This window comes from Hoplias malabaricus, chromosome 7, assembly GCF_029633855.1.
Source record: "Hoplias malabaricus isolate fHopMal1 chromosome 7, fHopMal1.hap1, whole genome shotgun sequence".
Classification (NCBI taxonomy): domain Eukaryota; kingdom Metazoa; phylum Chordata; class Actinopteri; order Characiformes; family Erythrinidae; genus Hoplias; species Hoplias malabaricus.
Window position 1 is genome coordinate 24268432 of NC_089806.1, and position 10514 is coordinate 24278945.

Consider the following 10514-nt stretch of genomic DNA (forward strand, 5'->3'; position numbering starts at 1 on the left):
TGTACACAAATGTGCTATGGATAGAAAATTTATAATCCACATATAATCCACAGCCTGGAATGACTTTCCTTATTACTATAGCATTCAAATAAAAAATATTTTATGTTAAATACGTCTGTACTTTTGTTATATCGAGTTAAAACATCAAATTGTGAGGATAAAGCCACACTTTTAAAGCACACACATCAGCCTGTGTCTTTTTACTGTCTACTTGGGAACAGCCCATTCAGTACAGACATATTGTTCTTCAGGAAGTGCGCAAGTGTGTTTTTTTCAGGGAGTCATGGTCACAGTGAAAAATGCCTGTTTTGTTTTATAACGAAACTGTTGCTGTGTACCAGAGAACACACTGAAATAAGTGTTGTGAAAGAGTTAAGAATAAATAGAAAATTTTACGTCAACACAATTATATTGCCAAAAAGTGAAACCCAGCAGCAGTCATGCTTTATTTTTGCTTCACTGATCAGGCATAATATTATGACCACCTCTTTGTTTCTATGGTTGATCAGTAAATATGGTTATAAGGTTTCTGGACACTTATGCTTCTAGCATTTCTTCTGAAATAAAGGCTTTAATAGCCTGTTAATAGCGCATTGTCTGTTTTAGACATAGTAACAGCTTCCACTCCTCTACGAAGGCTTTATATTAGATGTTGAAAATTTGTTGTGAACACTTGATTGCAATCAGCCACAGGAACATTACTGAGGTTAATAAAAAAAGTTTTTACTGCTCTACAGCCCATTGCTGGTGGGCTTTATACCCTGCTAACTGATGCTTGTTATTAGCATCCCATTTCATTTCTTGCTCCTTTGATTTTAAAAGCTGTGTGTGTACACAATGAAATATATGTGTCCAGAAAGGAGGTGCATCTTAAAGGAACAAAACCCGACACACATAAACACGGTCTTTCTTCTTCTCCCTCAGGTCCGTTGATGGTGATTGTGGAGTACTGTAAGCATGGAAATCTTTCCAGTTATCTGAAGAGTAAGCGTGGAGAGTATAGCCCCTTTAAGGTAAACAAACAGCACTGCATATGTGATGTTGTCTCACTGATCTCAGGTTATTACTTAACCTCTCTTTGAGTGACTCTGATGTAGTTAAAGTTGATGTTGAGCTATTATGTAAGAACGGAAGCATGAGCCAAAAAACAGAGTACATTAACCTTCAACTCACCATCTCTCAGTAAACCCCTGGAGAGATTGTGCAAGCGATCATGGATTTTATGCAATTTACTATGCAGTTATCAGATCAATAATTACAATATCAAGAAGGTAGTACATGATTATAACTCATTAGCTACTTAAATCTTTTTAAATACATTTAAATAATAATATAATTTGGTGTAGTTATTCTTATTTTTGTGATTTTTAGTTATATGTCAGATTGGAATGTAGGTTTGTCGATTAAGGATTGATCTAATTTGTAAAAATTAATTCCCCATAATATCAGAAGAATATGTCAAATATATTGTTGAAATGCACTCTTGTTGTGTGTTGTTTCAGAGATGTAGACCTAAGCAGCATCAAGACAGAGCATGTGGACTGGAGGGGGGTCAGAACGAGGGGGATCTGAATGAAGGGGATCTTGGTTTGGGTACTACCACCCGCCTGGACATCTGCACTGGCACAGCCATCTGCTCTGGACTGAGAGGAGAATGTGTTTCAAACCCCCCCCAGGATGAGCATGGTACTGCAGCTCATATGCACTGACTAATATGCAATGACATTCATTGTTGCGTGGATTAGCTAATATAAAAGAAACAGGCAGTTAGTGTTGTACAAGTAACATTGTTATTCTAGCAGCAGTTTGTAAAGGAATTCATCCATCCATCCATCCATTATCTGTAACCGCTTATCCAATTTAGGGTCGCGGGGGGGTCCAGAGCCTACCTGGAATCATCGGGCGCAAGGCGGGAATACACCCTGGAGGGGACGCCAGTCCTTCACAGGGCAACACAGACACACACACATTCACACCTACGGACACTTTCGAGTTGCCAATCCACCTGCAACGTGTGTTTTTGGACTGTGGGAGGAAACCGGAGCACCCGGAGGAAACCCACGCGGACACGGGGAGAACACTAAAGGAATTCATGTCACTTGCATAATTAATTACATAACTGTAAACTTTTACATTGTATTAAATGGTAATTTCTAGATTTTGATTTACAATTTGTTAATGTTTGGCTTTGTAGCACACAATTCGTTTTGTTTGGTTCCGTGCAAACACAGTAAATATGTTAAGGATGTTTTCCCTATCCACTAAATAATCTAATATGCTCAAAAACAACAAATTTCCATCTAATTCAAAAATGTATCATTAATCTTCAAGTGTAAATGTGATAACCATTGAAAGTGTAGGAAAACTGCGTCAGATAATACTGATTTGCATACATATTTAGGTCTTTACTCAATGATGTCACAGGGACCTGATAAAATGATGATAAGTGCAGTGGTCTTGGCTGCATAATGCACGTCTGTTATGTAGTTTGACTACTGTTATGAACCTGTTATGAATGTGTTCTGCAGAGAGTTCAGATTGGGATCACCTGACCATGGAGGACCTCATCAGCTACAGCTTTCAAGTGGCCAAGGGCATGGAGTTCCTCGCCTCACGAAAGGTGTCACACATCATAATTTTTTGACATGTAAAACATGATCAAAACATGCACCTTAATCAAGGCTGTTACTTGTTATTTTGCCTCTTTCCTGTAAGTACAGCCTCTAAATTTCAGAGAAAATTTCATTTAAATATTGGTATATTTCTGTGATGATTTGAAGGCATCTAAATCATTAGTGAGGTCAGGCACTGACGTTGGCTGATAAGTTTTTGATCACCAACAGCACTGCAACTCATCTTGAAGATACTGGATGGAGCTCCATTATTTCCACTGCTTACAGCTCATTTTCTATAGTGGTGTCTACATGTGTCTGGACATATAATGTAACAAAAGTTTAACTAATGTTTGATGTTATATTAATCATGTAGACACTGGAGTTAAATAATGAATGAGTACTGATGAAATTGTGCTGTACCTTTGACAGTGCATTCACCGGGACTTGGCGGCCAGGAACATTCTTCTCTCTGCGAATAACATTGTGAAAATCTGTGACTTTGGCCTGGCCAGAGATGTGTATAAAGATCCAGACTACGTCCGCAAAGGAGATGTGAGCATGTGCACACACACTTTCTGTCACATAATTTCTTAATGAAATAATATTGGAATATTGACATTTGTCTCTCTCCTTCTTTCTTTTCTCTCGCTCTCTAAGGCTCGACTCCCTCTGAAGTGGATGGCTCCAGAGACTATTTTTGACCGTGTGTACACCACTCAGAGTGATGTGTGGTCTTTTGGAGTACTGCTTTGGGAGATATTCTCTCTGGGTGAGTGAGCTGCAGTTCTTTACTTGCACTGCTATAATTTCAGATGTACACAGAATAATAAGTGCTTTCTGAGGTCTGGAGCTACCTGTTCAGTTTTATTAAAATAAAATTGTTGATCAACATCAGCTGATATTACATCATCAGTTTGGCCTTTTGGGTTATGTACTGAATTATTTATCTTTGCATACATTGTATGCCAAGAAATAACATTTCCCTGTCTGTTTTTTAATGCAGGAGCATCTCCATATCCTGGAGTAAACATTGATGAATCATTTTGCAGGAGACTGAAGGAGGGAACCAGAATGAGACCACCTGACTATGCCACTCCTGATATGTAATTTTTTTTTTGCACATTATATATACAAAACCAGTATGATAGCAGAAATTTAATTGATGAATGAAATTAAATGTAATTAATCTCAGGTGTTATGTTATGTAATCTATTTGAATGTTCTAGAGTTGATACAGTGTATTCATTTGATACAGTATAGATCCCCCTAAAGGATCTAGTTCATAGCATTACCTTTGTGTAGCTGAAAATGGCTGAATGTGCAGTTATAAATTGTGTTGTTTCAGCTATCAAACCATGCTGGACTGCTGGTTGGATCGGCCCACAGACAGACCCACTTTCACTGAACTAGTGGAGCATCTGGGAAACCTGCTGCTGGCTAGCGCTCAACAGGTTAGATACGGGTCTCTGTGTGTCTCTCTTTATGTGAACTCCTAATACACATCAAAGATGAAACTGTTTGGTGAACAATGCAGACTCAGTGATAGTACTCCCACTAGATCATTTATTGGCTACTCTGTCCAAAAAAAGCCAGGTCCCACTATTATCTTTATACATAAATCAGAATCAGTCCAAAGCACCCCTGTTTCATTACTTACAAACAAATAGGAAAAGAACAGGAGTCTGGGGTTTGTTCGTGTAATAGCACAAACTCTCTTAAGCAAAAGACTGTCCAACACATGAACACGCTATGCCTAAGGCCTCTTATAAAACACTGCAGGATGTTTTGGCTGTCATAGAGACAAACCATAAAAATGCAATAAAAGTGTGTATAAACCTGGGAAGTTTGAGAAATCTGCTGTGTTTACTCATTACTAACACTTTAACGTGGAAAACCCTAATGTAAATGTATGTACGTAAAAAATTAAGTACATCGTTTTTGACCTATCAAAGAGTTTTGACCCTGTCACACAGTTAGGGTGTGTATAGGACGTGTTCTCACTGGGTGTTTTTTCCTCTACCATAGGATGGGAAGGACTATATCCCACTGACAATGGGGGAGATGGAGGGGGGCTCAGAAGTCACTAACCTCAGGCTGACATCATATAACCATGGACACAGAGCAGACAGCACTGGAAACCAGCTCAACTACGATAATGCTCCATCAGTGGGGTTAGTAGGCACACACATATTGTTGCATATTTGCATATGTATTTTATAATAAAACAATTATAAATCATTGGGATGATGCTAGTGGGTCTAGCATATCACCAGCCCGTATCAAGATAAGATGGAGAGACAAAAGAAGACTGAAACTTTAAGTGTAAATAATGAGAGAGACATTTACTTACCTGTTCCCTGGTGGGAATGGCAGCATGGGTCATTTGCTGGGACAGGGGGGTGCAGGTCGACCTGGACGGGAAAAAAGAAAATTAAAGTTTTTAATGATTACTCTCCACATTGAATAATTAATATGGAGGTGGATACTGATGTGATGTAATTATTATAGTCTGGAGGGGAGGTGTTTGTATTCTCTGGTAATATCTGAATGTAATATTCAGTTAACTCAGTAGGTGGGGCTAGGGTTATTTGATTTGGGTTTTTTGCTAAATAAAGTGGGAAATTTGATCAAAGTTAGTCTTCCTGTCTTCTGTTTAAGTTCATCTATCCCTGCAACAAAGGATCCTCCAGACCATTTGAGACCGCACTACTACAATCATATTAAGAAAATTAATAGAATGGAAACTAAGTCTGTATAATATAACACATTTATCTCCTTTCTCACAGATATGGTCAGCAGCTTGAATTGTCTGGTCATCAGATATTTGAGGATATTCCCCTGGAACGAAATGCTGTAATGGTAAAGTGCATTGATCAGTGAATTCTGTTAATTATTTTTGGCACCATCATAAATGCTTCTGAGTTATATTTAATGAATAAAAATATTAACAAGCAAGTAATGATAATTTATTTTTCCTTTCTCACATATAGCATGGTCAGATGGACTGTGGGATGGGTTTATCTCATGAAGAGATGAAGGCTCTGAATCACGTACAGAGAACAGCCACATTCAGGTAAAACTCAGCCCAAACTGGTCAGGTTTGCTTCTTTAATTTAATACTGGGGCTAAAAGGACTGTGTAGATAATAATGGAAATTGTATCCCACCAAATAGCATCATTCAAACGGCATGCCTGAATCATCACACATTACCTTCAGTACAAACAGTAAACAGTATCACATATGTATGGCATCTGACACTGTATGAAGCCTAAATGTTTAGCTTTTTTCTAATAAATGTGGTAATATATAGTATGTCGGTGTAACAACAAGAACAAGGTCAGAAAACTGCACTGTCCCTCAGAATGTTAACAATTCTTAAAATATTTTAAGCTTAGTGTAATGGAGAGATCTTTGTTATTTGCTCTCCTCCCACAGCCCTCTCCTGCGGTTTAAGAGTAAGGAATCTTTAGCCTCAGAGTCGTCCAATCAGACGAGTGGTTACCAGTCAGGCTACCACTCAGATGATGCAGAGGCACCAGTTTATGCCAATGAGGAGATGATCCTGAAGAAGGATATTCTGAAGAAGCCTCCACTGCCCAAGAGAGATGACAAGTTTAGTGCTGAGGTCCGTTACAGCGCGCCCCCAGTTTAACAACCACGCATATCCCTCACATCCCTAACTTTAATCCTGTGTTTATCTCATTGGTGAGCATGAGTTTTGAACAGTTGACCTGGAATAGCAGAATCTGTCTTTTACACTGGAGACAAGGTGTGATTGAAATGATTTGAATCGAAGGGATTTCCACATGAATAAAAGAAACTATCAGAAGAAAACCTGCATATCCACATTAATACAATATCAGTTTGAAGCCTTTCTGTGGGTTTGTTTATCATCAAAATTCTAAAAGGCAGTATGAGTATTCAAATTATGCAAGAAGTATGAATGTGAATATTAAGGACTCATACAAAGAATACAAATTGTGTTGTTCATGAGGAAATGATTCACAGGTTAAATACATACCTTTTAAAGAGCTGGACGGTAGCAATAAAACAGGTGTGGGTTTTATTCCCAAAGAAGGTCTGCTTATGATAGGTTGGCCATAACTTTAGTCGTGTTACTCTGTTGGTTACTTCAGAACACTATTAGTACAGGTCACAACAGGGACTAAATATAATTTTCCTTCCAGATTGGGCTTTCTTTTATAGTCTCATGTTCTAGGTATAAGCAAAGTTAGTGGGAGACGCTAGTGGTTCTAGAATGTTCTAGATATTTTGGGTAACATGATGGTATATTCTCATATTTAAGTAAGTGAAGAGTTTGTTATGTGTGGAGCTACAGTATCTACAAAGTGAAGCGGAAGTTGGATCGGGGTTACTGTGGTAAACTGGGTCTCAGTCTGCTATAAAGTGCACTTATGGCAATAACTGTGATGTATAAATGCTATAGAACTATAGCAAATGACTATAAAATGCTGTACAATACAATGCTGTAGATTTAAAAGAGTTTTTTTTTTACTTTTACTTTTACAATGTAGACTGTCTAGGTACATATTTATAACACAGCATTTTTGACACAATACAGATGTAATCTAGAACCTGTTGGGCATTATAATATAATTTAGTTAAACTGGATTAAAAATCACCAAAGTACTTATGTAGTACTTTTGGAGATTTTACCTTACACTTACAGGATTTAGAAATAAAACTGTACAAGAGACTGTAAAAGAAAGCCTTGGCCTTTTTCCATTCTTCCTCTGAAGAGCTGTTCATTCTTAGCACAACTCCCAAACTGCCATTCAGAGGCACTGTTTTCTTGTATTACTTATTTTATCACTATTTATCCAGGTACATGTTAAATCAGAGTTCATGTATGCCTGTACCCACTGTACCATTATGGCTCACCACTGTGCCTTAACTAGAGCCTACAACTGATTTTATATTTATACTTTGTTAACATTTAGTTATGAACTGAACTGACCTGTGCTGATTAATCAAACAAATAGCACATTTATTACTGACACTTATCTTCTTTAAGGAATAAGCTTAATTTATTGTGCTGCTGCAGAGTTCTCTATGCAAGTTCACTTTCTTTTAAGAGTAAGTTTTTCAGAGAAAGCTTTGGAACTGTAATCACTGTTTACACAGGCCACAGTACAGACTTTTGAGAGACCACTCCCATGCCCTCAGCAAGGGCCACACCCACTTTATGCCAGACAGGACATAGAGACTGGAAAGCAAGACAATCGAGTGAGCGAATGTTGTTATTTTTTTCTGTATTTATCTTTTGTATTATTATAAACAGAAGTTAGGCCAATTTTTTTCAGTTCTGAACTCTCCCAGTGGCCTTTCTTTCACCTTTTGTTTTTCTCCACTTGACGTTTTGCATTGTTTCATGGCTGAGTTGTTTTCTTGTACAGTTAATAAAATGAGGACTTAATATAGTCCGTGTAAGAACATGAGTTATTTACTGAACTTATTATAAATGTAACTAGTTTTATAAAATAAATTTTCAGCAAAAATAATCCCACTAATGGTTTGTCGTCATACTTTCAGTCTACGAGTAACATATTGGAATTTGTTAAAAATAAGTCATAAATCATTTTGATTAGGCCTTGTAGAGCCTAATCTACATGCAAAACACCCCAGGTCAAATTACATCTATTTTTGATCTTCAAAATGCAAACAATTCTTTACAGCGTGAGGGGGGTGGGGAAAAACTATATGCAATATGCAATATTTATGAAGAGTCTAAAAAAACATAAAAATAACACTTAAATATGGCAGGTTCCCAAACATTGGCTAACCCACATTTTCCCACTTTTTTCCCACAGTATGTCCTCATGCTTTTAAATGTGCTCTCTGCAGCAGTTGTGTAAACAAAGCATGATGTAACCAAGGAGTCTAAACTTGTGCATTTATATTACACCTCAAGGGAAAAACCATGAGGGTTTTTTTTTTCTTTTAGCTTGAAAGAAAAATCATTTTGAAAAATCATAAAAGGCCAAAAGGTGGCTTATTTAATCTGTAACAGTGGCTCTCACGCTGGTCCTCATGGACAAGGGAATAGTCTGAACTCCCAACACTTAGATACAGAGCACTATGAACCATCCGAGGCCCCTCAGGACCAGTTTGGAAATATCTTCAAAAAAATCAAGCCCCATAAAATCAAACCCAAGTGAATAAAACCCACCAGCATTAGTTTGTAGAAAGTATCTGCATAGCTGTCTTACTAATGTGCGTTTTCTTCCATAAAAATTAACAGAAAGGATGAGGATTTGTGTGTGTGTGTGTGTGTGTGTGTGTGTGTGTGTCTGTTGTGAGACCCTTTTCTTCCTGTATCTGTTTCTCAGTGACCTTGAAGAGACAATGTGCTTTCAATGTTATTTTCCATTGTGTGCATTTGTGTGTGTGTGTGTGTGTGTGAATCAGTAAATAGAATGAATAAATCTCTGTGCATGTTTTTTTTTTTTAATAGGTTTGTGTGTCTCATTGTTTTGTAATGTGTTGTGTGTGTGTGTGTGTGTGTGTGTGTGTGTGTGTGAGTGTAGTGTCAGCCCTAAGGAAACAATGTTCTCCAATCCTTGAATATTTGCTTAGGAACGTTGGGCCTAAAAAGGCCACCCAGAATAGCCAATGGTAGGAGGAGTTTACTGGAGTGTGTTGATGTGAAATGAAAGTAGGTTAGTTACAATCAACACCTCATGTCACTTATTTATTTTCACTTTATTTCACATGTGGCAAGACCTTTGCAGACATCCTTCAATCAACAGACAATCCCAGATAAGGGCTGTCATCCTGAAATATCATCTTAAACTTGTTTTTCCTTTCAATTCTCAGTGAAGTAAATCTTCTCTTTAATAAATGACACTGGAGAGTAAAGAGGGTTAAGAGGTTATAAATGGCTTCATGTTTCTGAACAACTCTTAAGGGCCAAAAGTATTTGGACAAGTAGTTTTACATTCATTCATTATCTGTAACCGCTTATCCAGTTCAGGGTCGCGGTGGGTCCAGAGCCTACCTGGAATCATTGGCTGCAAGGCAGGAATACACCCTGGAGGGGTGCCAGTCCTTCACAGGGCAACACAGACACACACACACACATACATACGTTTGAGTCGCCAATCCACCTACCAACGTGTGTTTTTGGACAGTGGGAGGAAACCGGAACACCCGGAGGAAACCCACGCGGACATGGGGAGAACACACCTAACTCCTTACAGTCACCTGGAGCAGGAATCGAACCCACAACCTCCAGGTCCCTGGAGCTGTGTGACTGCGACACTACCTGCTGCACCACCGTGTCGCCCAATAGTTTTACAGTGTCTGTAAATAGTTATGTATATATATATTTAAAAAAGAAAAAAAGAGGTTTAGTCAGGTAGGCTTTCTCTCTCTGCTCACAGCAGGGAAATTGCATCTGGAAATAAACAAAGATGTCCAAGCATGGAACAACATGAACCTAGATGAGGATGTTGCTTTATTGCTGCTCCATAGGTGAGTAATATTGACTTATTTTTGCTGTAGATGGAGCTGACTCTGAATTCAGGAGAGCACCAACTGCATGAAAGTAAACATAGACAAATGGTGCAAAAGTAAACGACTTGAGTTACAAGTGAGTTTCTGTGGTAATTTAAACAGTGAACACAAACTTACAGACAAGTTACTTCAGCCACATACTAATAAAAACAATATATTTTTTTTTCCCGCTAAAACATACAGTTCCACCTTAAAATACACAGGGGTTCTGAACATAAACAAACGAGATACCAGTTTGTCCTCACAATCATAGACATTACCTTTAAGGCTTATTGCAATTGCCAGTGCAATTAAATGACAAACAGCATTTCTAGAGGCTCAGAAATGCCCCCAGCACTGTGTTCAACACACACACACACACA

General features: G+C 38.1%; 1 protein-coding gene across 1 annotated transcript in view; it reads left to right on the forward strand.

Annotated features, from left to right (window-relative positions):
• The window catches only part of kdr (kinase insert domain receptor (a type III receptor tyrosine kinase)), a 29442-nt gene extending 21324 nt beyond the window's left edge, over positions 1-8118 (forward strand). The window contains exons 20-30 of the mRNA XM_066676842.1: positions 925-1013; positions 1503-1686; positions 2529-2620; positions 3045-3167; positions 3273-3384; positions 3619-3718; positions 3961-4066; positions 4641-4786; positions 5402-5474; positions 5606-5688; positions 6052-8118. Of these exons, the coding sequence (XP_066532939.1) occupies positions 925-1013; positions 1503-1686; positions 2529-2620; positions 3045-3167; positions 3273-3384; positions 3619-3718; positions 3961-4066; positions 4641-4786; positions 5402-5474; positions 5606-5688; positions 6052-6268 (1325 nt within the window). The 3' untranslated portion in view covers positions 6269-8118. The remainder of the gene's footprint in view (positions 1-924; positions 1014-1502; positions 1687-2528; positions 2621-3044; positions 3168-3272; positions 3385-3618; positions 3719-3960; positions 4067-4640; positions 4787-5401; positions 5475-5605; positions 5689-6051) is intronic.
• Positions 8119-10514: the final 2396 nt, after the last annotated feature.